The sequence below is a fragment of the Lissotriton helveticus genome, chromosome 2_1 (genome assembly GCF_964261635.1).
Source record: "Lissotriton helveticus chromosome 2_1, aLisHel1.1, whole genome shotgun sequence".
Taxonomy (NCBI): Eukaryota; Metazoa; Chordata; class Amphibia; order Caudata; family Salamandridae; genus Lissotriton; species Lissotriton helveticus.
The window spans coordinates 1,944,532,922-1,944,559,877 of NC_136059.1; the positions used below are offsets into that span (position 1 = coordinate 1,944,532,922).

Genomic DNA, 26,956 nt, shown 5'->3' on the forward strand with positions numbered 1-26,956 from the left:
CTCCAAAGGACCAGATACCTTCTCACTGAGGTCCTGCTGAAAATGATTTGATTCTGTGGAGAATCTCAGAGCGGGGTAAATCTTTTCTTCAGCCCAGGGAGGCTGCACCTTGGCCAGATCAGCTTGGCAAGTTTGTCCTGGTCCTCTGGAGGTCTTGAAGTCCAAAATATTTCTATGTTCCAGGTTTTTATCGGTGATAGGAGGAAAAGTCCAGTTAAATACAGCCAAGGCTTCCAGTCTCTCAGGAACAGCACTTAGGGGTCAAGGCTCACTCCAGCAGATGCATTCAGGAGGGTTCACATCAAGTCAGTAGGTACTGCTCAGTACTGTAGGAAAACAAGCATTGGCAAAGCCAGTAGGTCTTGCCCATACAAGAGCTAATGGCCTTCGCAATGTGTTTTAGCCATGTTGTACACCAGGATGGCTGCTGTTCTGCATGGATACATGTTATTAGTTTAGAGGGGAGTTGTGTGGAGTGTTATAGAGTGGATTGGCAAAGTGTAGAGTGGCATAAAGTGTAGTATATTGGAATGGCATAGAGTGGAGTCACTAAGAGTGTCATAGAGTGGACTGGCGTAGATTGCATTGGCACAGTGTTGCAGAGTTTAGTAGCACAGAGTTGAGTGGTGTAAAGTGCAGCAGCATAGAATTCAGCAGCGTACAATGCAATGGTGTAGCTCAGAATGCAGCTGCATGGATTGCAGCAACATACAATGCAGCAGGGTAAAATGTAGCATCATAGAATGCAGTGGCTTAGATTAGAGTGGTGCATAATAGAGTGCAGTGGCATAGAATGCAGTGGCTTGGAGTGCAGTGGCAAAGAGTGCAGTGGTGAGGAGGGCAGTGGAGTGGAGAAGATTGATTCAGAGTAGAGTGAAGTGTCTTAGAGTGGAGTGATGGAGGGTATAGTGTAGTGGCATAGAGTGGGCCAGAGTGTACTGGCATAGAGTAAAGTGGTGTAGAGTGCAGTGCCACTGAGTGCAGTCATTCAGAGTAGATTAGAGTGGTCTACAGTGGATTGGCACATAGTGCAGGGACAAAGACTGAAGGGGTACAGAGTAGAATTAATTGGTGTAGAGTGTATTGGCATAGAGTGCAGTGGCATAGAGTGCAGTGTTGCAGAGTGACATGAATGGAGTTGTGCAGAGTAGAGTAGAGTGGCCTAGACAGCAGGAGAGTAGAGTGCAGTGGAGAATAGTGCAATGGTGCAGAGTAGAATGGCTTAGAGTGCATTGGCATAGAGTGGAGTAGTGCACAGTAGAAAAGCGAGGTGTAGACTGCTGTGACAGAGTGAGGTGGTGCGGAGTAAAGCAGAGTACAGTGGTGCAGAGCAGTGTATGGTGGAGTGGTGCAGATTAGAGTGGAATATGCATTGTGTGGTAGCACACTGCAATTAGAAACAACATATTTTCAATTTAAATAACCATTACATTTGCATAGACATACAGTTTTACTGATCAAACTATACAGCACACAAACAATAATGTGTGGAAGTGGCTTAACCTAGTGTATTGATTTGTTTTCAACACACTTCAGAATTAACAAAAAATGTGCATTCATTTAAATGTTGTTGCGTGCTAGAAAAAAAACCTTTCCTACCTCCAGTTTCAGCAAGATTGTCACATAAATACTCTGAGAAATCAGAGAAAGAAAAGGAAACACCAAGACCCGATCCCCCGGAAGACAGTGCCTGACATTTGATCTTTGTCTTTGAAAGAACAGCAAATGTGATAACATAAGAACAGAAATGTAAAGGCCAGTTTAAAGAAATCGAGCAGCGGTGGAAGAAAACAGTAAATAGGGTTTGAGCAATAGAAGGGACAAACTCAAGCTGGACAGCCTAAAACAGGTAAATCCAGCAAAAAGAAAGCCAGAAAATATGAGTTACACACCACAAAAGCCAATGGTAAGCAATGGGCAGAATGTATTCCTAGGGAAGCTTTCAGAATGTCCCCAATGTGTCTTTAACCGCTTCCATGCTGATGATGAGCTGAGCTCGGCATGAGCGTAACCTGCTGTACGCGGATGACGAGCTGAGCTCGTCATGTAACGCGGTAATTTGAAAATTACCGCGCACAGCGGGAAAACCGCTAGCGGCGATGCGATTAACAAACCAGGGAACTGCGCTGGCTGGTAGGTTTCAACCTGAAAAGGCTTCTTGCAGCTTGTTGTGTCCCTGTAGCCACACAGGAGGTCAGCAAACTGAATTTTAGAGTTACCTTCCTTGTCCTGGGTACAAATGGGAGCAGATCCAGCTATTCAGGTCTCCTCACATGTCTCAAACAACAGGTGCAGTCCTTTGTCTGTTCTTCCTCAGATCCAGAGTGTTCTGAAGTGCCACAGTTATGCCTGGTACTAGCTTTTGGGTGGTGGTGACTCCTTCCTGCCCCCTACCTAACCAATAGGGTAAAAGCTCCCACTGGTAACCCTACCCATTTTTGCAGCAGTTACTGTGTGAGCTACTGCAAACAACCCCAGAGAGCCCCTCACTCATGAAAGCCAAGATGGAGAAACCATTTCACCTTGAGCAGAGCCTGTGGGCCCACCCAGTGTCGGGACTGCAGTAGTGAGCAGCCCCTCTTCTCTGTGGTCACCCTAAATCAGTTCTGGGGGTAGTTTACCCCCTCCCACCTACTGGGTTTGGTGCCTCTGACTGGGAGGACAAAGGGAGGGCTTGTGCAAGTATCGTTTGATATCTGCTTGCAACAAGGGAGGACCCTTTAAATTAAATTATGCCCCTGAGCGCAGTCCAATTGGTGTTTCTGCCAGAGGAACAGAAACACCTGCCCAAACCCATGCCACCGTCTCTGCTCTGGAAGCAGGTTTTATACCTCATGAGGGCTAATCACCAGCTAGGTAACAGTTGGAGGCTAATGCAAATTATCCGGCAGGAACTTTGGGCAGGGAAAAGTTAACTTTCTAAAAGTCACTTTTCCTGAATATTTATCCAAAATATGACTTCAGCATTAAGTTAGGCTTATAATAAATATTAGAAGTAGTTGTTTCATCATTTTTCTAGCTGGTCCCTAGCCTGGGATAGCAGAATTAATATTTCATAATACTTCCCAGTGTTTGTCTGGGGACAAGACAGCCTTCCCACAATGAAAATAGCTTTTGGGTGCTAGTCATTGTAAGGACATGTTAATTTTAAATTTGTACATGTCCTACTTTAAAATATGAGGCACGCTACCTTGTGGGCAGGGCTACTTATTGGTGGCTTTTTCATATTTAAAAGGGAGGATTTCCCCTGAAAAAAATGTTTGACAGGTTGGACTGTAGTTTTAAAACTGCAGCATCCAAGCTATAGTGGTCGGCTTGGAGTCATGTTTGTATTGTCACACTATTGGATTACGCATTAGTGCTGTAGTCCATAGGTGGCATTTAACTTTCTATGCAATAGGTGTCTTTTGGGGCACCATGTACCTTGGCCTTACAGGAAAGTAAAATGGGTTAATTAGGAATATGGGAGAGGAGTTGGCCAAACGGCTCGGGCGATTGACCTCGAATCTGGGGAACTGGGTTCGAGCCTCAGCAATGACGCTGAACATCCAGTGATTCTGGGCAAATCACTTAATCTCTCCGTGCCTAACAAAACAAGCATTTGCAATGCAATAGGTCTCGCATTAGGAAAGTTTGAGCTATTGGTCTTGTAAATGACAATTTTTTTATTTATGTGTTGGTTTTGAAAATAGCTAAATTAACCCCTTGCATCCTTGTGACGGAACCGTTCCGTCACAAGCCTCGGGTGTGCTGTGCTGGTGACGGAACGGTTCCGTCACGGCCCGATCGCCGCGCCTGCGCAGCGCGAATTCCGCGCCAGCTCTGAGAGTTCTATTGGGCGGGCGGGGCCGTGACGGAACCGTTCCGTCACAAGAACAGCGTGCCCGAGGCTCGTGACGGAGCGGTTCCGTCATGAGCACGGGAGCGCCGCGCGGCCCCCCTCCCCCGTAGCACTGCGGCGGAATAGCCGCCGCAGTGAAGGGGTTAATAGCTTTGTCATTTACAATGCCAATAGTTAGAACTTTCGCAAATATGACACCTATAGCATTTGTAATGCAACATGTTTTGTATTTACGTGACTTAGATGTATTGATATTACAAATAACAATGGCTTTTAATTTTTTTAAATCATTAATACTTAAATAAAAGTGATTGTAATTTATAATGGCAATAACTTAAACTTTTGTAAATAACTTTTGTGAAGATTATGTTCAGTGTATTTTATTGTGACGAAAATCCAAGAACAGAATTGAAATATTAACATCTTTTTGTGACATTTGTAATAAAGCTTGAAACATTGAGAGAACTTATTTGAACCAGTGATGCTGTGGTGGTGCTGAGTGATGCTGTGGTTGCACTGAGTGATGCTGTGGTTGCGCTGAGTGATGCTGTGGTTGCGCTGAGTGATGCTGTGGTTGCGCTGAGTGATGCTGTGGTTGCGCTGAGTGATGCTGTGGTTGCGCTGAGTGATGCTGTGGTTGTGCTGAATGATGCTATGGTTGTGCTGAGTGGTGCTGTGGTGGTGCTGAGTGGTGCTGTGGTGGTGCTGGGTGATGCTGTGGTGGTGCTGGGTGGTGCTGTGGTAGTGCTGGGGTGGTGCTGGGGTGGTGCTGAGTGATGCTGTGGTGGTGCTGAGTGGTACTGTGGTGGTGCCGAGTGATGCTGTGGTGGTGCTGAGTGGTGCTGTGGTGGTGCTGGGTGGTGCTGTGGTGGTGCTGGGTGGTGCTGGGTGGTGCTGTGGTGGTGCTGTGGTAGTGCTGGGGTGGTGCTGGGGTGGTGCTGAGTGATGCTGTGGTGGTGCTGAGTGGTACTGTGGTGGTGCCGAGTGATGCTGTGGTGGTGCTGAGTGGTGCTGTGGTGGTGCTGAGTGATAATGTGGTGGTGCTGAGTGATAATGTGGTGGTGCTGAGTGGTGCTGTGGTGGTGCTGAATGATGCTGTGGTGGTGCAGAGTGGTGCTGAGGGATAATGTGGTGGTGCTGAGAGATAATGTGGTGGTGCTGAGTGCTGTGGTGGTGCTGAGTGGTGCTGCTGAGTGATGTTGTGGTGGTGCTGAGTGGTGCTGTGGTGGTTGTGCTGAGTGATAATGTGGTGGTGCTGAGTGATAATGTGTGGTGCTGAGTGATGCTGTGGTGGTGCTGAGTGATAATGTGGTGGTGCTGAGTGATAATGTGGTGGTGCTGAGTGATGCTGGGGTAGCGCTGAGTGATGATGTGGTGATGCTGAGTGATGCTGTGGTGGTGCTGAGTGATGCTGGGGTAGCGCTGAGTGATGCTGTGGTGATGCAGAGGGCAGAAAGGCACAAAAACAGAGTCTAACACAGGGCACAAAAGCACAAAAAACGAGTCTAACAGAGGGCATAAGGATGTGGCCAGCCTTGATTATTAAAAGTGATGACAGTGAATTTATATCGGCTGAAAGAAACAAAAGTGAAATGAATAACCAAATTTAAACTACTCCTCAGGCACTTCAAGTGCAACTATTCTCAATAGAATCATATGTAGTTGATCTTGCACCTATTAATAGCAACGCTGACAAACTCTCCAAGTATAGAGAGCCACAGGGTATAAAGACACACCCAAACATAATGCTCGTGGTGATATGACCTTTTCATTTACCAATTGCCGTTTTGGAAACTTCATCATTCGTGCATTTCACGTCTAGGGGGTAACACTCCCAATTATTTAAGAAACTCCTCTCTAATCATGCAGGCCAATGAGAAAATAATGATGAAACTGTATCTCACCTGGTCGGCCGAAAACACCACAGAGTGTGGAAATAAAGTGCCTAAGTAACAAAGTACCTCAGGCGATGCAGAACCCAGATTAATTATAAGTCAGCGTCATGCCTCAGTAACAATGTATATACATATCGAAAAACTCAATGTTACAAACATGATGTGACAAACCTGAAGAGTGAAATTCACGTTTCAATGGATATGCTGCAAACGATGCATTAAGATGAGAACATGCAGCGAAAACCGGCGTTTTTGGACATTCTGTCCGCGTTGTGCTGGCAATAGATGGCTATGATATTTATAATTTGCACAGGAACGTGAATGAATGTAGAAACAAATGCCGATAATAAGCCCACCGCTCCAAAATCATAAGATCGTGTGCCTGTGTGGTGATTAAGATAACAATCCTGTCGGGGCACAAAATTTAGTGATGGCGTGTGGACGGGCCGAAAATAACCGTGAAATTAAGCTGTTGATAGTGCCGTCGTTCTGTGGAGGTAAGGAACACTGCAGTTTAACTAAACAACAAACAAACTGCTCTAATCATTGATGCGCTGGCATGCGCTGCATGCTCAAATAATTACCTGCGGGGCAAGGAATGCCTCCTCGCAGACTGGTGCTGCATGACTAATGCTACGTGGCTGAAAGTGATTGAAATAACTATCTTATCAGGGCACAGGATTTGATAAAAGCATGTCAACCGCCCAGAAGTTGCCGTGAAATTGGGCTGCTGATAATGCAGTCGGTCTGTGAAAATAAAGAACACAGCAGAGAAACTGAAGATAAACTGCTCTAATGGTTAGCACGTTAGCAAGCGCTCCATCCTAGAATAATTACCTGCGGGACAATGAGTGCCTCCTTGCAGACTGGCACTGTGTGGCTGAAATCAGCTCTGGAAACAAGCTTAAACCAGGGGCACGCTCAGAGTTTATGGCGCGGATGATAAGATAGATGCGGACACCACAACTCCAGTCAAATACCCCGCCGTTTCTGACCGACCTCACTTCCTTCCTGGCTGTTCCAGGACATGAGGTCACGATATCCGGGATCCCCCCTCTTCCTGCGCAGTCACAGCCAGTACACGGCAATCACTTCTGAGGGCAGGCCCGGCCAATCCGCTCGCGGCCGACCGGAAGTCCTGCCTCCCGAGGTCCGTGAACAGGCATGCCGGCGCATGGAGCGCCCTGCCGGTCCGGGGTAGCCCGGGTCCCCAGGAGGGGGCCAGGGAGAAGGAGGAGTGTGGCGCCTGTTGTGGGGCTCCTCTGACCTGAGGGAGCCCCGATTCAGAAGAGGAGAGGAGAGGAGACGAGACGCGGAGCACGAGAGGAGCCCCGCCGGAAGAGCGCAGTCGGTGAGTGGGGCCCAGGGCTGATGTGAAGTGCGTGCGTGCCTGTGTGTATGCCTGGGGGTGGGGGGGGAGTGTATGTGCGTGCGTGTGTGCGCGCGAGGGAATGTGTGTGCGCATGCGTGACTGTGTGTGATTGAGAGAGAATGCGAGGTAGGGGATAGTGTGCCTGTATGTGTGCCTGTATGTGTGCAGTATGCCTGCGTGTGCATGCGCGCGCCTGTGTGCGTGCATGCAGAGGGGTGGGGGCTGCCTGTGTCTGTGTGTGAGCAAGGGATTTGCACTGCGCATGCGCAGCTACCAGACGCTCGCTCCCGAGGTGAAATCCGACCTCGTCAAAGCGCGCGTCTGGTAGCTGTCCACTCTCCCAATAACGGGCAACATTAGGTCTGAAGCAGACTCTCTCAATGCTCACGCATTGAGAGTACGTCTGCTCGACCTAAAAATGAATGTGTCCTCATGTAATGCAACTGGTGCTATGTAAGGCGCTCTGATACCCGATTCGGGTCTAGTTCGTGCTATATAAAACTCTGTAAAATAAAAATAAATGCCCCTTTCTACGTGTGTTTGGGGCACATGTACTGGGGCCTCATTAGCAATGTCCCAGTGTAAAGAGTAAAAAAAACCAGAAACATTCGTCCATAAAAATTGCGGGTAACCACATAAAAAGAGTCACTTTCTCCCAACTCATATCTCCTAAAAGCACTTTCCTGGAAGCCTTGAGATTCAGAGACGACAACAAGGTAGCAGCTTCTTTGAAACTGAAGCAGAGTTATTGAACTCTATCTCCTATCTATCTCGGATAGCCTAATCTTCTGAGGTTCAGTGAGAATTTCAAGGTTTAGCTGATGAGTTAACATTCTGCTCTGTGAAGAATTCATATTGTCCCTCTCCCTTTGTATGTTCCACGTCAAATTTGCAAGTGTTGTGCTCCAACCACCTTTAGTTTCTCCTATTTTATTTTCAATAAATATAAAAATATAACACTGGAGGCTGGGCTGCTCTATGATGGATGTTTCAAATTCTGCATTGACCTTAGGAATGCTAACCTTCCTGACGCTGTGTGTGGGTTTAATGGGCATTGGAGTATTTTCGAGTTGGGCGAATAGCAAGGGTGTGCCTTGTTTTTAAACAGAATCAGGAAAGGTAAGCAAGGTGTAACACATGCCCCTGCAGCCCCTGTGGTGCAGGGGTTACTCCAACGCTTCAGGAGGCCCTCAGCCCTTTGGGGGCCTCATTCAACTCAAAGTCCATGTATATCTGTGAGATGAGACTCAGGGTCCACTCAACACATTCTGCAGGGGGAGCCCCATCAGTTTGCATTACGCTCCTAAGGTGGCCATGTCTACCCACTCGTATGCAATTCAGCAGAATACATTTCATGGGACTCTTGAAAGATTTTTCCAATAACAATATAAATGCACTACACACGAGGAGCCATTAATCTGAAAATCGGTCAAGAAATTAACACCGAGAATTTTTCATTTTTTTGCCCAAGCGCAGCCATTTATTCTTAAAAACAGCCGCATTCCAAACATTCTGGGCAGAACAGATTATCACCAATTAACCAGTTTAAATAATTTCCTTAGCTGGTCTTGTTTTAGAAATGATCCAGTACAAAAATGGCAAATGCAGAGCACAAGAAAAAACACACAGTCACTCAATGGGGAACTTCATTAATCTGCAAAGTGGATTGGATTCATTGTTTGGCATGCACACTTTAACAGTTTAAACAGTATTAATTAAATCGGAATGTATTTATACAGAGTATGATTTCGCATACAAGATGTGAGGTGAGAGGTGACTATTTGTATAAACAACATCTAAAGTATTTAGAGTAAGCCATTGCACAAGCAAACCTAGAACACTTGAAAAGCCACTAACGTCTACAATACAACCTTGGAAGTTTACATTTGCTTGACTTTCAAGTGAGCATTTATGCCAAGAATCCTTGACACGCATTTCGCCCTGAAATATTGCAATAATGATAACTGAGATATTATTTAGGTTTAAAAGCAGAAGTGTATTTACTGTCAAAGTGAAGCATTTATGAGAATCAGCCTTTTTGTAGTGCTTCCAAGTTCTCATTACAGTATTGCCATACACAGACACACAAAAGTAAATTCAACAAATTTAAGTTGAAGAAACTGTGAGCCACCATTATATATAAGGAGAATATGTGCGGGAGCAGAGGTACATGGAGAGGTGTTTAAAGAACCGGCTGACCTCTGGCTTCACGATAAGCCGATATGACAGTCCAAAAGCCCCGGAGCCTGCGGTGGGAAACGAGTAGCTGGGGTCAAGCAGCAGAGATTATGTATTCTTAATGGCTTTTCTCCGTGCCACTCTCACTAGCATCATGTTCCTTTCATCTTGTCGAGACAGAAGTATGTCTCTTTTAATTCTGTGGAAGAGTCATGTTTTCTTAAAGAAACACGACGTTGTGCTTCCCTTCCCATCACAAAGCACAGCACTGTCCAGTCTGCTCAAGCTCAATGCCCTCAGTCTCTCAAGCGCATGCGAGAAAGTATTGCACCCATGAGCACTGACATGCTGAGATTTTTAGTCTCCTGGTTTTCCGAAAGTACTGCAAGTCTCGCACTTGCACTCCAACCCAGTATTCAGGGCTTTAAGTGGGATGAAAAAACTGAGGGGTCTCTCAAAGGGGCGTGGCCAGTGTAATTAGGGGCGTGGCTTTAAAACACTTATGCAAAAAATCAGTTTAGCATAGTGTGCCGCCCGACTTGTATTTTGCTGTTTCTGTCATTGCATCCAGATACGTGATACAACAAGTAACATCATACTTACAACAAGTAAGTACTATTTGCTTTGTCAATGGTTATTAGTTGCATAAGATAAATAAGCTGCAACTATGGCTTGTTACATATAATATTGAAAAAGCTTCCAATTAAAGCCCTGGTGACCCTACCACAATGTTGCTGCTCTTTCAAAAAGAGACGGGAAAGCCATAAAGAAAATGACTCTTTAAAGGATTTCCCTTCCTCCCAAACGTTCACCTGGCATGACCTCATGCCGTAACTTCTCCACTAGTGAGAAGTGAGGGCAGGCAACATCGATGTGCTTGCTGTCTCGAAACGGGTCTCTATCAGGCTGTTTTGCGCCCTGCACTTTTTTCCAGACTACAGTGACAGCAAACTACTGTCACTGCAGTCCGGAAAAAAACGGACCGCCAGGGCTCAAAACAGAGCCCAATAGAGACCCGTTTCGAGGTTCCCTTTAAAAAAACTGCCGGTGCTCAGACCCCTGGAGACCCGGCCCACTTAAAGCCCTGCCAGTATTCGTGGACTGCTTTTGCTGGACTGGCCGTGGCGGGCATCAGGCATTTCCCTGGTGGGCGCAGGGCCGGACATAGCGGGAACCCGGCGTTTTCCCGGTAGGCCGCGGGGTTGGGAGCCGGTTTTGGGCCCCTGGAGGGCCGTTTTTGTTACCGGGGGGGGGTTGGCAATATCGGCCCCCTGTAACAAAATCGTCCGAAACCGGCGCTCGCAAACTGCTCAGCTGAGCAGTTTGCCAGGGCCGGTTTCTGTTCCCAGTCCGGCCCTGGGTGGGCCACGAAGGTGGGGGCCGGTTTTGGACCCCTGGTGGGGCTTTTGTTACCGGGGGACGGTTTTGCAGGATAACTGCAATATCGGCCCTCTGTAACAAAAGCAGCTGCAGTGTTTTCCACACGCACGCCCCACATCCCTCCTCCTCCGCGGCCGGTCCGACTGAATTGCCAGGGCTTGTTTGCATTCCTAGTCCGGCCCTGGTGGCCTTGAGTTGGAATAGAAAATCATACTCTCTTAACATTTTGGGGACATTTCTACACCTCTTTTCTAAGTTTCAAAAGAAGCATGGAAATATAGACACTTCAATGCAGCACTGACAACAGAGCTTGGATGGTGTAGTGTCTTAAGACTATCAGTGTCAGGACCCCACAGTTCTGGGTGGACTCAATGAGAGAATTACGTAAGCATTTGAGTAGGTGTTAAGGTGTCGTTATTAACTGTTAGGAGATATTGAGAAGTTGCTTTGAATGTTGTACGCTGGTGAATAAACACCACTCAAGCATGCATATTTTATGTTAATAGCACAAAAATTTGCAATGTGTGTGCAGCAGTACCTTCGGACAGAGTACACTGTGTGTGTACAGTGACAACACCATTACAAACAGTTGCTGCTAGAATTCATACCAGGTGCAGAGTGGTAACAATTCAACATCATACAGGAAGAGATAAATGAATGTGAACAATAGTGGCACCCCAACAAAATACACAGTTGGCTTTACAACAGAAGCACCAGTGCAAGCACGTTCAGTTTAGGCCTGGGTGTGAAATATCAATCTGCTCGCGGAGTTTGCAGAGTTTTTTCCACTCCGCGTAGCATGTGGAGTTCCAAAAACCTCTGCTCCGCATAGTGGAGTTTATTCCTCGCTCGCGCTCACCAATGTTAAGTTGGTGAGCGTGTGCGAGGAAAATCTAACTCAAGACTACTTCCCGGCGAGATTTCTCAATGCGGGGGGTCGCCGATTGCAGCTATCGCTCGAATTGAGAAGCCTTCCGTTTGCGTTGAGGAAGCTGCTGCTCGAGTAGAACATCTTCTAAAGCGGCAGGAAGAAGCAGCGCCCTTTTGTGCTGCTCATGATGCCATTCATGCTGATTTTCCAGCACGGGACAAACACCCAACGCTAACGGTGCGACCTAACACACTCCGCCACTGGCGGAACTCCATGTAGCACAGTGGAGTATTTTGGTCACTTCGAGGAGTTCCGCATAGCAGAACTCCACAAACTCCGCCCAGGCCTAGTTGAGTCTCTGGGCACTGCACAACAACTGAGATCTGCCATCTACCCTTTTACCAAGGTCGTACCGATGTGTACATTCCTTCCAGGCTCAATCAGAGTGCGCTAGTCTTTTTATTTCAACTAGATTTCAGTCACACAGAGTCTGTAAAGCTATGCAAAAAAAAAACACTTTCACACATTCTCATTTTGGTTGACGTTGTATTACCTCTACTCCTGCTATATCCAACCTAATTTCTAACTGGGTTACCAGGATTTGAGATATGGGCCCAGAATCCCAAAGTTTGGACACATTACATGGTAATTTATGACAAAACATGCATGATCTTCATACAGAAATTCATAATGTAAGCAGTTTTAGCTCAGTGGCATATGAAAGTGACATCCACATACCATATGGCCATACAGCTATATGAATTCCCAGAAAGTCTGATTCTACAGTGTTCCTGAAAGTGCTTCTGGATTCATCCAAGAGAATGGATGCTCACAGCAGCAATATGCGAAAGTGTCATGAACATGTACATGCAGTTTAGCTGTTTTATTTTTAGATTTATATAGCGGGAACTCAACCGAAAGGTATTAGATGCGCTTTACATGACCACCAGTTGACTTACAGGTGGACACATTCATTTCATTTTGTTGGGCAGGGGGAGATTAAGTGATTTGCCCAGAATCACAAGGTGTTGACCGTCCATGCCGAGACTCGAACTCAGTTCCTCAACTTCGAGGTTGACTGCTCTAGCCATTAGGCCACATCCTCTCATCTGTTTGCAGGTCACTTGTAATTCAAATACAAAGCAGTGTTAATACAATCCTGTCTTTTAAATCAATGAACAGCTCTCAAATGGCTGTGCCATGGAAACATTAAAAATGAACCTCTTTGAAAAAAACTCCATTCCAATTTTAACAATGCTGATGTCAGGAATCATGTCAATAGCCCAATTTACTATGAGCCATTTGACAGCACCATTTCTATTCAGAGAGAGAAAATCTTATGGTAAAATGTCAATTGAGTCAATGTTACTAGATTGTGCGAGAGATGTTTGAGGCCATACATAGCAGCATGTTAAAGTGACACACTTAGAGACAACTAATGCACTTGTCCAAAGATCAAATGGCACGAACCAGCAAGCACTGTTCTTGATCTGCTCACCCATTCCCATACGACACATCCTTAACTCGTGGTAAACCTCTAGCATTGCTGACTGGCTTACTGAAATTAAAGCAACTCTGACCAAATGTGTAAACAACACTATCATCCACACCGGAGTTTGCAGCACTCAGCCAGTCAATAAGTTTAGAACCAGCTTAGCAACCATCTCTTTTTTTCCATATTGAGCTTTTTAGTGGTTAAGTCAAAGTAGAAGCAATCTGTGAATGATCCGACAGGAGTAAAAGCACACTTTAGGGCAGTGATTCTGGAGCTTCATATTAACACTCCCACAAACATTAAATGTTTCTGTTTTCTAATTTGATAAGAAGCCAATGTGCTAAAACCATTCATAATCCTGCAATGGATAAAGTAGTGCAGAGTGGCTCAGGAAACAACACAAGCAATATTAGCTCCTTCTCCTTAGTGACAGCACATAGAACCTTTGCTTGAATGCATGCTCAAATGGCTATGCACTTGTTACATTGTCTAGAGAGTAATTCGTTCTTAGTCTCTTGGGGCAGTATGAAGATGTTGTAGGTGGTTCCCAGTTTCAAAGAATCATATTACAGAATCTAGAATTCTAGGCTTGTGGTAGGTCGAGGTGTCTCTTGAGGAGTCGTGAGAATTACAGTGATTTAGTTGATGAAAAATTTGATCTGGTTACACATCCTGCATCAAATCTATGCACTCCCTACTTCCTAGGGTTCATGCTGCTGAGGTTCTTGTGAAGTTGGCAGTGTTGCTGGTTTATGTGCTGCTGGTAACTGCAATCGCTGCCTTCCTCACAATCTTGTTCAGTAGGCTGAGCTTGTGAGTCATATAAGCCAATCTCCTAGTGCATTTTAGAGGTGAGGGCTATTGTGCAGAGACTACAAATGTTTTCCTGTGTTTGCTTTGCTTTTAAAGAATAACCAACATTTGTACTGTGTTCATTTATGTTAAGTTCCCTTTTAAATTGAATCAATCAATCAGGGGGTTTAAAGCGCACTACTCTCCCATGTGGGTCTCAAGGGGGAGGGTGAAGCTCCGGATCAGATGAAGAGCCAGGTCGAGGCTCTTCCTGAAGGTGTGCTGAGTAGGGGAGTGTCTGGTGCTGACTGGGAGCTTGTTCCAGGCTTTGGCTGCGGAGTATGTGAAGGCTCTTTCACCCGTTCTGGTTCTGCGTATGCGCCGGGTTTCTGCCATGGTGAGGTCGGCGGAGAGGAGGTTCCTTTTGGGTACGGGGAAGGAGACTCTTTCTTTGAGGTATTTGGGTCCAAAGTTGTGGAGGGATTTGTAAGTGTGGGTGAGTAGTTTGAAGGTTACGCTCTTCTCGACTGGGAGCCAGTGGAGGTCATGCAGGTGGTGTATGATGTACTCATGTCGTGGGATGTCGAGGACGAGTCTGGCTGCGGTGGTCTGGATGGTCTGGAGTTTGCATAGTAGAGATTTGTTGATTCCAGCGTAGAGGGTGTTTCCGTAGTCTAGTCGGCTTGTTATGAGTGCGTGGGTGAAGGTCTTTCTGGCTTCGGGGGGGATCCACTTGAAGGTCTTGCGGAGGATGCGTAGGGTGCTGAAACAGGTGGAGGTGACTGCGTTGATCTGTCGGGTGTGCCGGAGTGATCATATTTGGTGGATTAGTGTGTAAAAACATGCTTTCAATGTGTTTTACATTTTGTAAATGTCTGTATCAATGAGTGGTTCTTCATATGTTTGGTCTTTATCTAGCACTTTTTGTTTTGCTTGATTGAAGATTGTAAGTAGGCAATATCATGTAAATTAGATGGTACATGCAGATATTGGTTTCCCATTTTTGTGGCAAAGAAGGTGTAATCAACTTTTCCAGGGCTCTTTGCTCACATCACACCTTTGTTTCTGTTGGCAAAGATGGGCTATTATTTCTTCTTAGTTTAAAATGTTGGCTCGCTCTTCATTAAAATTGGTGCCAATGGAGACCTTCTGGCTTAGCATTAAAGCCACTCGACGTACAGTTTATAATAAAATATTAGAAATACATAGTGGCTTTTCGTGATAACTTATGGACAAATGTGAGACCACCTACAATTCAAACCCTATTTCCTCTAAAATCATATATTGGATGTGTACATGAGTTTGCAAATGCTGAAAGTATCTCTATGCCTGATTTATGAATAAATGCAACACCAAAATATATAACAAAAATATAATATAGACATTTTTGAAAATGCACTGGAGCACACCAAACCCAAAGGTGTATCACTGCACTCATGGTGTATTGTTAACTCCAATGCAAGTGTCTGCGTACAATTCAAGACAAACGTGCATGCCAACCATATCTGATATGTCAATTTTTTTAAAGTTTGCTAAAAACTTACTCTATACCTTAACTAATTTCTCAACAAATGTGATACTGATGGGTCCGAAAACAGTAATTAATGTAGTCCATATAATATATGGCAATATTAACCAAAAGACCGTGTTAGTTGCTACTCATTGAAGCTTGTGGGCATGTGCTACAAGGATCAATAATTCTGTGAATTTCACAAATGGAAGTCAAGCCCGAGCATCTAAATCGCGTATCAAAAGGCAGCTATGTGCTAATTATTCAATGGCGTAACAAGAAATCCAAGACAGGGATAAATACATGCTCAAGTCAGCTTACCTAGAATGAGGGGAAGCAGCAAGTAATCAACTTACTGCAAAACGCAGGGCACGACGTTCTGTAGCATGGATTAAAAAAACTGGGCTTCTATACACTAACCCAAGACTGAGTTGCCCTAGTGTGTGTACATTTGCTAGTGTGAATAGTGGTATAAAGTTGATTCCTTGAATTAAAACCAAAAGACTTCTTTGTTGGGTACTCTATGATGGAGTAATGAAATGAATGTACATAAGACCTCAGAGAGGACTCTGGATGAACTGTCTGGGTAGGTCTGTACATGCAATAACTGGATCTTGAATAATAACCTGTGAAACTAACAAGTATGCGTACAGTTAGAGCTGAGTGCACCCATACGCATGCTCTCGTAAGAAGCAAGCCTTTAGTAACTGTTATCAGACATTCTTGTCTATGGTGGGCACCGTTTTCACCTGCCTGAAAAAGAGAATATCCCAAGCTGTGCATATCAACAGTTGATTTAAGTGCAGCACTCTTTATCTCTAGAGAAATATTCTCCACAATAGCCATGCAATGTCCTGCCCAGGATAATGCAGTTCCTTCATTGACTTCACCACCATTGGAAGTGAAACCTTATCCAACACGTTATGGAGTATACCATCTCATATAGATTGGAAATATGCCTTATTGAAGCTAATACTTGAATAGGTCAACCAGAAGGTTCCCTTTCCTATAGGTGAATGACTCCACCCCAACGGAATGGTAGACGAGGCACATACTCCTCTTGAGATCTGGTGTTATATTTTTGGGGACTGGTCCTTGGACTGAATGAATACGTAGCAATATACTTATAGCTGAATACAGCATTTAGGTGTGCGGAGGACATGAACTGGAATTTCCCCATTCAGAGCGCGAGAGTTATGAAAAGTGGAAGAGTGAAAGGAGGTGCTATGACTATTCAGAACACTGAACAGCAACCAGGATACAACCAAGAATCCGTGACTGGCTGAGCACAATGCACCAGATGGAAATTTCTGACAAAACAAGAAGAGGCAAAACCATAAAATCACTCAGAATACAGAAAGGGATGACCAGGCAGTCAGTACAGGAGTTAGAGACCAAGGCACTTTTAGTATGCTTTTTGATCTTTTTACAAGATGTAGCTTTGTTCCTTCAAATAAATCCAGCAAAACATATTAACATAACATTTTGCATTTTTATTCAAGTATTTGAAATGCCTGCTTGGTAAGCTGCACGGGAAAGAGAAGATCTGGTTTACTGGATGTCTGTTTCTACAGTTTTGAACATTAATAGGAGATCAATGTAAACCATTGTGTACGGACCCCAACTTTGAACAGGTCTAGAACAACTAAAATCGAAACAGTGAGAGGATATAACACCAGTTCAGACCACTGGACCCAGAGCAGAGCATTTCATTGCTCCACATGTAAATCATTGTCCTTGCAACAAATAACAGTTTAACATATCAGTTGGTCGCTAATTCCCAGACATGATTAGTTAACCCAATAGAACAGAATGTCACAGCTAGTTACACATATTATAGGTGTAAAGATGGGAAGTAGAGGTGAGGTACTGAAGTAGGCCTTTAAGTAGCATATATACACAGATCATATAATCATAATGTAATCCTAAAATATAGTCCATATTTTAGGAAGCAACTATTACTTATTTGAAAAGGTGCCGCGGACAGGTGGCTGCCTTGCTACCTCTGAAGGACATGGCTACGCAGACTTCCAGGGGCTGGATTACATAAAAAGAGTTAATTATGCATAAGGTTGCTACTGTCGGTATAATTTTGCATTGATTGGACGTGCAAACGTTGGAGAAAATGCTGGTCGGAAAATACACAATAAGCAGTGCATTTAATATAAGTAGGGAAATGTATTTGTTTGTGAGCAGCCACTGAAGCAGCAAAAGAAAACGTCAGCGACCGCTGTGAAGTCCTGTCTCTTCTAAGAGATTCCCTTTGTAGCAGTAACGCATTCTTATCCCTCTGCATAAGAAACAAATCTTAAAATCTAAGCAGCCCTTTGAAAGCTGCTCCAAGCAGGCTCGTAAAATATTTGTTGTTCTCGGGAGAACAGGCCCTCGCCTATTCCAGGACAGCATTAAACAGGGAGACATTCCTGGGCCCGGGCTCTGGGCGCACAGTGATATCAGCGGTGACTGTGGCAGTAAGTGCTACATAAACACCAGTTATTATTATTATCGCAAGCCCAGCAGGGCACGGTCTGCCCCGGAGAGCTGTGTGGTCTCGCGGGCTTCTGTGGCGCAGTGTCTAGTGTTCTACAATCTATCATGTCGTCTCTCAGGCCTGTCAGGGAACAGCGCGCGCGCGGGCGAGCAGCGGGCGCGCTTAATCAGCTGTGCATACAACTTCCCTCGGCTGCACGTTATCCTCCACAAATCTCCGCCTTCTCTCATGCTGGAGGGAAATATACTCCGGAGCAATCTTTAGGGCCACGGGAAGTGCCCAGCTCACCGCACTGTTGTCTTATCTAAGCTCACCATTGGCATTCAGACGACTTCCATTAACCATTTCGTGACCGGTGTTGCGTATGCAGGGGCTGGTTACTTGTATCGATTTGTAAGTAGAGTATAGTTTTGTCAAAGTGACTGAGCTCCAGAGATGAATGAATATCTCTTGCTCCAATGAGCAGGGGCGTAGCTTCGGGGGTGGGGGTGTTTCGAGTCTTACGCCCCCTAATAAAAGTATTTTGTTGTAAATAGTTGAGTACAAGTGCTTAAAGGCGGGTATGGTGAGGTGTTTGTCGGATTTCACGTGGGATTTTTACACATACAGACAAACACGCACCTACACACACACACACTCTTATCTCTGTTTTAATGGTCTTAAAAATGGCTATTTTACAAAATATGGCGTTATAAGTACCCCTCACAATCCACACTCCTCTCCCTACTTACTACTCCTTGAGCCCCACCCCTCCTGCATTGGTCCTCTTATAGTGTATTTTAACCAATGTGCTTGTTGGGAAATCTGAAGCTCCCCCCACCCCATTTTACCGGCCAATCTGCTCTGTGCTCGTGTAGGACCGCGGCTGCAGTGTAGGACTGTGACTGCAGCCAGCACCAGTGAAGCAGTATCGGTTAGACAGGCTTTAGCCAAACTTGCACTGGCACCAATGCAAGCAAGGAGAATGCCTTTGCCGCCTATGGTTGTATACCAAACGACAACCATGCACCCATTTATAGAGAGCAAGAGGCCCCTCAGGTGTGGGCCACAGTGCCACAACACATGCTGCCCTTATTATGGGAAAGCTCCAGGCAATTGCCCCTCAAAGCAGGGTCACCTTTTCAGTCCCCTGGGAGCTTTTGCCGTCTCTGATTGCACCTCCATAACTTGCCATATAGATGGGCGGACTCTTTGGAGAACAGAGTTACTTTGGGATACTGAAGAGATACAAATGCGCAACATTCACATTTCTCAGCGCATTAATGATCCATTAAATTCAGCTATGCCCCAGCCCTGGCAACATTTCCAGCAGCTGGGTTGGCACGATGGATTTGCAAGTGGCAAGCCGTACAACTAAGTGGGGGGGCCATGGTAAAGGCAATTACACCAACAAAGAGCAGCCGTAGTCTGGAAATAGTTGCAGCCCAGGTGACGTTGTGGGTTTGCACAATGTTACTTTTCATTGGATGGTATAGATGCTTTAAAGTCGAAACTAGCCCTGATCATAAGTAGAAACCAGCGTCAGCCATAAAACATAACCAGGGAGGCATGTGGATCCACTTTCCAAATATAACTAAGTACAGATTTCAAAAAAGCAACTTTGCCTTTATATTCCCCAGCCAGTGTTCATTATCTTGCTCGAATGCCCTTGCGACTGATTTTTTTAACTCTTTCACCAGAACTTTTAAAATATTTCCCTCTGAAAAGAAGTATTTTTAATCCACTTTAAATACCTCCTTTATAGGTCCAGAGAATCTATAAAGTTCTGTGCACAGATCAGCCCGTCTTCACAGTCGACTGTGAATTCTGTGGTCCAAGATCAGCTGGCTATTTTGGTGTTAATGACTTACTCTACCTGGGTAAATCCTGGAAAGCTTGCTGGAGACTAGCTCAAGCAATTTATAGCTGAATTTGATTTTCTAGACTACTTTTAGCCAGGTTTTAGGTATGGATTCAAAACCGAGACAGCATTAATACAGTATTTGACAATTACTTTGCTTTTTAGGGTTGGCTTAATAGTGCAACTGTCTACAGACATATTGTGAACAGTTTTTTAAAATTCACATAGAGTAAGCTTTGGCTCCACCCAGAAGAGCATTACTTTGTCACCTTATATGGCCTATTTGGTATATCATTCCACCTTCAACTAGTAATTCAATTAGAACTCATGAGGAAGTATTTTACATCTGAAATGTACACTCACCCATCACACTTTGCCAAATTCAGTTCTTTATCTCCTATGTGGATTCTATACACAAAGCAATCATTCGTTTTATGCTATTTTTTCCCCAGCATTAGCAGAGGTAATATGGAAAGTTTTAATGTGGCAACCCGTTTTTTGTACATGCAACGCTTGTAAACAGCATTTAGGAATGGTTATTTGCATGCCACGGCGCATTAAAGCCAGTTCTACTCACTGCCTTTGCCAATGCTTGCTAATCAATGGTAGCATTTACCTTCTCCACCTCTTGGATCTGTTGGCAGTGTTTGCCATAGTAAATTATCACAATCCAACAAAAATTCTCAATGAAAGAATGGGAATAAAAGATGCAACCTTATACAGGTTTGCATCCGACATCAATTTGTCAAAGTCACCTGCTCCTTTCCCGATTACACTCCTCTCCAACAATAAGTACCCTAAGGTCTCGTTCTATCTTCAACTTTCTTCTATTCAATTAAATGCAAGATTGAAGCCAATTGGACAACTTCTAAACCACTCCAATATCTTAAACCAGTTCAACGCTGGCAAGTATGAAAAAGCTTCTGTCATGGATGACTCATTATCATTTTGACCCTGAACCCCTTGAAAACAAAATTACTGCTGATCTCCATTCCCAATGTGCCAGACTGTTACAATCGTGCCAGAATGTGCTAAACCCCCAGGATGATTGCCCGTCTGTTATTAAATGTGTCAAATAGCCATGCTTCAGGTTAGATAAGAATCTCAAACTCCAAGCTCACATTCATTCTTTCGTTTTTCTATGAGGTATCAAACCTTTCATTCCTGTTGTAGAAATTAAACTAGTGATTCAGTCCTTCTCTTCACCAGGATTCGGCTATGGTGTGTCCTTACTCACTGGAATCCCAAATTCGCACCTTGCTCCTCACAGAGCAGCTTTCCATGCAATAGCTAGGCTGGTCTTTCCTACAAGAAGTATGACCACATTACTACAGCCCTGATGTCCCTGAAATGGCTCCTCTTTGAAGCAAAGAATATTCCAAGCCAGTATGCTTCACCAACAAAACTACCTTGTGCACATAAACAGGCCATTTCAGGAGGGTAAACTCAATGGAGGAGTTTGGACGTCTTCCTACTTGAATTGCCGGCATGTACAAAGAAAAGAAGTCTGAGGAATCTTTCTCAAGCAGCTCACCCAAATTGTCAAACTCCATCCATTTTAAATCAGAATAAACCCTTCCTACGAGGTCTTGAAAGGAGAGAGGACATTTACCGGTTCCAACCTTAGTTCTCCATTCGATCTGCATTTTTTAAATATCTATTGGAAGAGAATATGCCTGTTAGCCACCAAGCATCTCTTCCCAGTTTTCCCACACACTGGCATGGAGTGAGGCATGAGTTTATGTCTCAGAATCACCTACCACTCCCTGCCACAGATTTAAATCAAAACCCACCATAGAATGTTAGTCGCCCACACTGCTTGGTAAAAGAAGATCTAAGCTCGAAATCACGTTCACGTTCCTCCCTCAAGTTTATTATTGTGACTACATATCTGGTCGTGCAGCACCACGAATAACTGCTTTCTTCTTCAAGGGTTAATGTTAGAAACAATGCTGTTTTCTTGTGCATGGAACGTGTAAAGAGTTTGGCTTTATTAACATTATAGAGAAGATATGCATATGCACCTTATTCACCTCTTATTAATCCTCACAAACAATACGCTCTGAAACTGCTGCATTTAAGCCCTGCTCAATGGCTCCAGCAGACACCGGCAGCAATGCATTGTATGGAATATTGGCCACATCACCAGAAAGATTAAAAAAACAGGGTGGAGGCAGTTCAGGGGGTGTCTACCAAATGAATTCTTGATCTTAGTCACAGGGATTTTGAGAAGAGGCTTAAGAAGATACAAACACGTGCATTGAAAGAAAGAGCTTCTATGCCTATATGCATAACAGAACTTTCTCTGGTGTTCCCAACATTTGTTAGTGATTGCCACAGGAGAGGTGTTTCAGTGTTTCAGGTGAATATCCTCCCTGTCCCAAAGTGGTATCCACCCTCCCTGACCCAGAGTGGTATCAGTCCCACTGGCACAGCATGCTATTACAAGGCTTAATTCAAGTTGTGCAACGTCCCCTCAATTTCTTCTTTACTGTCCTAACATATTTAGGGTTGCCAGGGTACATATTCCACGTGCCCAAAGCATTTAATTACCTAGGACATATATACAACCAATGAATTCGTAGAAGCTGCATCTTTTCCTTTTGCTGGATTCTCATTTATTTGACTACATTTTCACAATGCACAACTTTACCACAAGGTGTCAGGACGCTGAAGATAACAACAACAACTGAGATAACTGATGTTACTCACATGGACTCATCACATTTAATATCTATCAAGCAAACAGAAACAATTATAGATGTCATTGTCTTCAACTTGATTGTGATTATAACACGAGTGAAACAGATGACAGGGGTTTTAGCAAAAAGTAAGACAAGAAGTAGATAGTTAGGTATCCGATAAGGGAGAATTAGGTAAAAACTAAGGATTATAGGTGAAGGGATGGGCCAAGAAATCCCAGAGGCAGGAATAGTATCCCCAACTAATAAATGCCACTGCAGGCCTGACCTAGACATCACTCGCATTTTTCGCAAGATTCTTTGAGTCATTGTCTATTATACTGACGAGCCTGGGATCCCGCACCTACGCGCCTGAGTGGTACTATACCTGGCAGATATTGGCAGCCATCGGCAACCCCAGTACACGGCCTATCCCTGCTGATGAGGGGTGATACCCCGACACACGTGTCCAGGGATGGCGAAGACAGCGAAGATAGCAGAAGTTCGAAAGATGATGCATCGCGAACACTTTACTACATTGACCAGAGTCCTTAGGGGCGACACCGCCGGTGTGTGAGTAGTGTGCGACCCCACCCCCATTTGTATTATACTGACTAGTTTGACTTTGAGTTTCCACAAAAATTATTGTTAGTTTCCCAGCAGTTTATTTTTGAGGATCCTGGCAGTATATTGTAGTGCCAGGAGGCTTCTTTGGGAGCGTCAGTTTGCGCTTTACAAAGGCCACATTTCATTTAATTGTATATGCCCTCAGGCAGCTCGAGACCCGCGCTCTATATTATAAGGCCTGTAAATTAATCTTAAAATAAGGTTGATTTGATGGTTCAGGGTAGTCTTATGCATGTCAATGACAAATTACAGCCTCAAAAATTTTTTTAACATACATTTAAGGAACCTTCTTTCAGAAATTGTTGAAGGTACATCTGCGGCTTATCGTACATGGCTAATGTACATCATCTGTTTATTATTTCTGTTGGAACATATCATAATCATTTTAAAATATAATTTGCATTCAAAGAAAATACTTTTCTACACTGCAGTATTTTTGGATGTCAAGAGGAAAAATATAATCACCTCATATTATAGATTATACTTAAGTGAACCTGAGCAACAATGAATAAATCATAACTTTGGAGCTTACCTTTATTCCACTTTGAACCACCTTATGGATATCCAAGAAGGGTTCCTTCATTAAATCTCCCTCAGGAGTAAATATCTTGACATATCCCTCTTTCTCAAGGATGAAGAGGCGACGGGAGCCATCCCCACAATGTACCGCTCCCACGGGCTGCCTCAGCCCTCGTACCACCTCTTGAAGACAAAAATAGTTGTGTTTGTGTTTCCTAGGAAAGAACATCATGACAGTCAGGGAATACGTCCCATGTAGTGTATACATCTGATTTTGAGGGTCATGCTATAAAAGAGATCATCTGTCCCCCATCCCCCGGAAGGAGACACAATATGAGGCATCAAAGAAGAAAGAGCAAGATAGATAATCCAATGTCACATCAATTAAGGGGGAAGTAAACAGTAATCTTTTCAGTACAAAAATATTCAAAATATGCAGTTTCTTTAGTTCACTTCTAAGTAAAAGTCATTATGTCCTGATGTGTGTTTCTGACTGTGCCACGGGGCACAGTGATGCCAAGCCACAGCTATTCCTTCCTCTCCCTGCAAGCCAGGCTACAAACAACCAACATGGATTGCTGTGAAAACTTGGCAGATTGATCCAGCGGAACTAGGGTCAGGCAACTGGAAGAGAACAGTGAGGTGATGTTGGGGACTGTGAGAGCACCCTATGACGGTATAATGACTTAGGTCGCTAAATGGGTTTTACATTCCCAAACAGTAAAAATGAGGCGTGAAAGAACACTGTGAGAATTTAAAATTAATTGAGAACCTGAAGAGGTTATCATATAAGTAGATGTTAGAATGTGTGACTCCAAATGTGGGTTACACTTTAACATAAGGTGAAGGTCGATGGCTCTACCTTGCCCCACACTCCAGCTCGTGAGGTGGTTGAACCTGTGGCCATGCACTGCATAGGGTTTCCTGAATCACCTTGCTTGGGTTTGCAAGGATTCGAGAAGAGACATACAAGTACTTGAGTCAGAAGACAAAAGGAAATTGTCCACTACAACCACAAATGTCACCACCCTGGAAGACTGCATATGAAGAGGTTGAATATTGGAATTTCGTTGTGATCACCAAAGCAAAAACTATAGACAAAGCAGTAGCATTTGAGTTGGTACAATTTGCAGTTGCATAAGGAGCTGCTTCTTATCAATGCAGTAGCCAGTAACATGACTAAGCAAAGACACTGGTGGGCTGAACAATGGCTAGAAGTTGGTACCATGCTCCTTCGACAAAATTGTACAAATGAGCACAGCTTTCAGGTGGTGAATGCCTGGGTCTAGGTTGGACAACGCTATACATTATGGTGTGAATTATTTATACTTTATCTGGTTGATCTACTGATATATACCTTGATACATGAGCAGGAGAATGGTTAGTATGCCGTTGTAGAAGGCACGTTTTTCAAGACTCCTTGCCACGAATGTACTAACTACAGGCAGATTTCTCAGTCAAAAATTATTTTCATCTATCTGATTTTTAAGTTTTTTAAAACATTTTTATCAACAGGACTTCCCTTCATTTTGTGACTTGCATTTAACTCCTGAAATAGGAAGAAACATCAAAAGAGGACAGGTGGTCCAGGCCACAAATCTTTAGGCATACAGCACCAATAAACTAGTCTACCAAGCCCTCTCTACCATTAGTACTATTATTAAGGGAAAGGTGAGCAGACTATGTATCTTGGTAACTTTGCTCTGTAACCAAAGGCAGCCCAGGTGCAAAAATTGGGCTTGCATCAACAAATGGTGCTAAGGATTTGATAATTCACAGAAACAAGACAAAATCTCTATAGCCAATCATCTGCGATGATAGAGTACTTGGTTTTCCATATTCAAAATATAATCAACATCTCATTGTCATCATATATTGGTGGATACATTTTAATTAAATCTTGTGAACATACATGAAAGCATCATTGGAAAAAAGTTAAATTCATATTTTTTACAAATCTGGGACCCACCCAATACATAATAGAATCGCATAAATAGTCCATGATAAAACACGAGATTTTGTTTTGCTTCCGTGTTGGTATGTGGGTTTCTATATTACACCATATAGAAATTTGAATGGTTTCCCAAACCGTATTAGTTTCTTAGACTTTGGAGGATTCGATACTTGCCCAATTTGCCCATTTTTATCACCTGGGAAAATTGATAATTGCACAAGGAAAATATGTTTTCGCGGATCAGTTCGCAATATGCCAGTCACAATAGGTGAGTTGCTATGTGATCATATGAAGGATAAAACTCAGTGTGGGAACAAGAAATGAAAGGGGGGTGGATGGAAAGCAAAGCAAAGAATCACCCACCATTTCAAAATATTAATGTGTGAATTAACCTACGAGACAGAAAAGTCAATTCACAACAGAAGCTTTGTGATTTACTTGTTATCCCCACGAGGTTACCGAAAGTACATTTCGAAAAGCAGCAACACCATAAAACATGTGGGAGGCTTAAGGGCTAAAGAACAATTACAAACTAAAATGCCACAGAATAAATCAAACAAGGTTAAATCGTTTTACATGAATATAGAAGTATCTATCAATGTGTGAACCTGTTGATCTCTTCAACTTTGACATAGTCCTCCATCTGGTCCAAGTAGTTGGAAGCCGGGCCTCGAACTTGTTTTCTCGGGAAGTCTGGAAAGCATATCCCGCCATCTTTTCTAGCATAGTAAAAGCAAAACTCCTCAGCCGTAGTTTGAAGAAATCCTACGGGAATAACAAGGGTTGATCAATATTCTACCACGTTTTGTTCACAGGCAGCAGTCTAATATGATGTCTATGTTGAAGATACGTTTTGTTCACAGGCAGCAGTCTAATATCATGTCTATGTTGAAGATAGTTCCAACTGCAGAATTACGCTGAAGAAACAGAACTACAAAGCAACTGAGTTTTCTCGTGGTTGTGGAGGTATTTTGTCGATACCATTGTCATTTTATTGTATTGTAACTGCATTTATATAGAACTTACTACCACTGACGAGGCGTTGAAGTGCTTTTTCGGCGAGTAGCACGCTACTCCGGAACCCAAAAAGGTTTAGAGTTGGGAATTAGTATAGCATTAAATTAGTTTGAGTAGTCATGTTTGGTACTTTTAAAAATTGTACTCACTATTACTTACTGGTTTGTGTTCTCACGAGTGTTTTTTGATTAACCTAAATGGCATTTCCCAATCCCACTGCTTATCTGTTTTCATCTGGTAAAATAAGCACTGAAAACAAAACAGTTATATATACTTGCTACTTATCAATGTAGCTGTGGGACACCATACTGGCCGGGCAAAGATACATTGATAACCGTTTACCACTACACATACCTTGAAGGTCTTTCTGTTTTACATGGCCTCTGGGTTTCTCTAATGTGTTCTGCTTTGCTGAGCTATCAGTTCCTAGAGGTAAGTTCCTCTTTGGTGCTGCACTCTATTCACATGTATTTACTTATTTTATAACCAACAA

General features: G+C 43.8%; 1 protein-coding gene across 2 annotated transcripts in view; it reads right to left on the reverse strand.

Moving 5' to 3' along the window:
* The window catches only part of HHIP (hedgehog interacting protein), a 225,279-nt gene that overhangs the window by 139,564 nt on the left and 58,759 nt on the right, over positions 1–26,956 (reverse strand). For both annotated transcript variants that reach the window (XM_078676879.1, XM_078676878.1), the window contains exons 3-4: positions 26,055–26,211; positions 23,506–23,707 (exon numbers count right to left, since the gene is read on the reverse strand). In XM_078676879.1, coding sequence (XP_078533005.1) covers positions 23,506–23,707; positions 26,055–26,211 — 359 coding nt within the window. The remainder of the gene's footprint in view (positions 1–23,505; positions 23,708–26,054; positions 26,212–26,956) is intronic.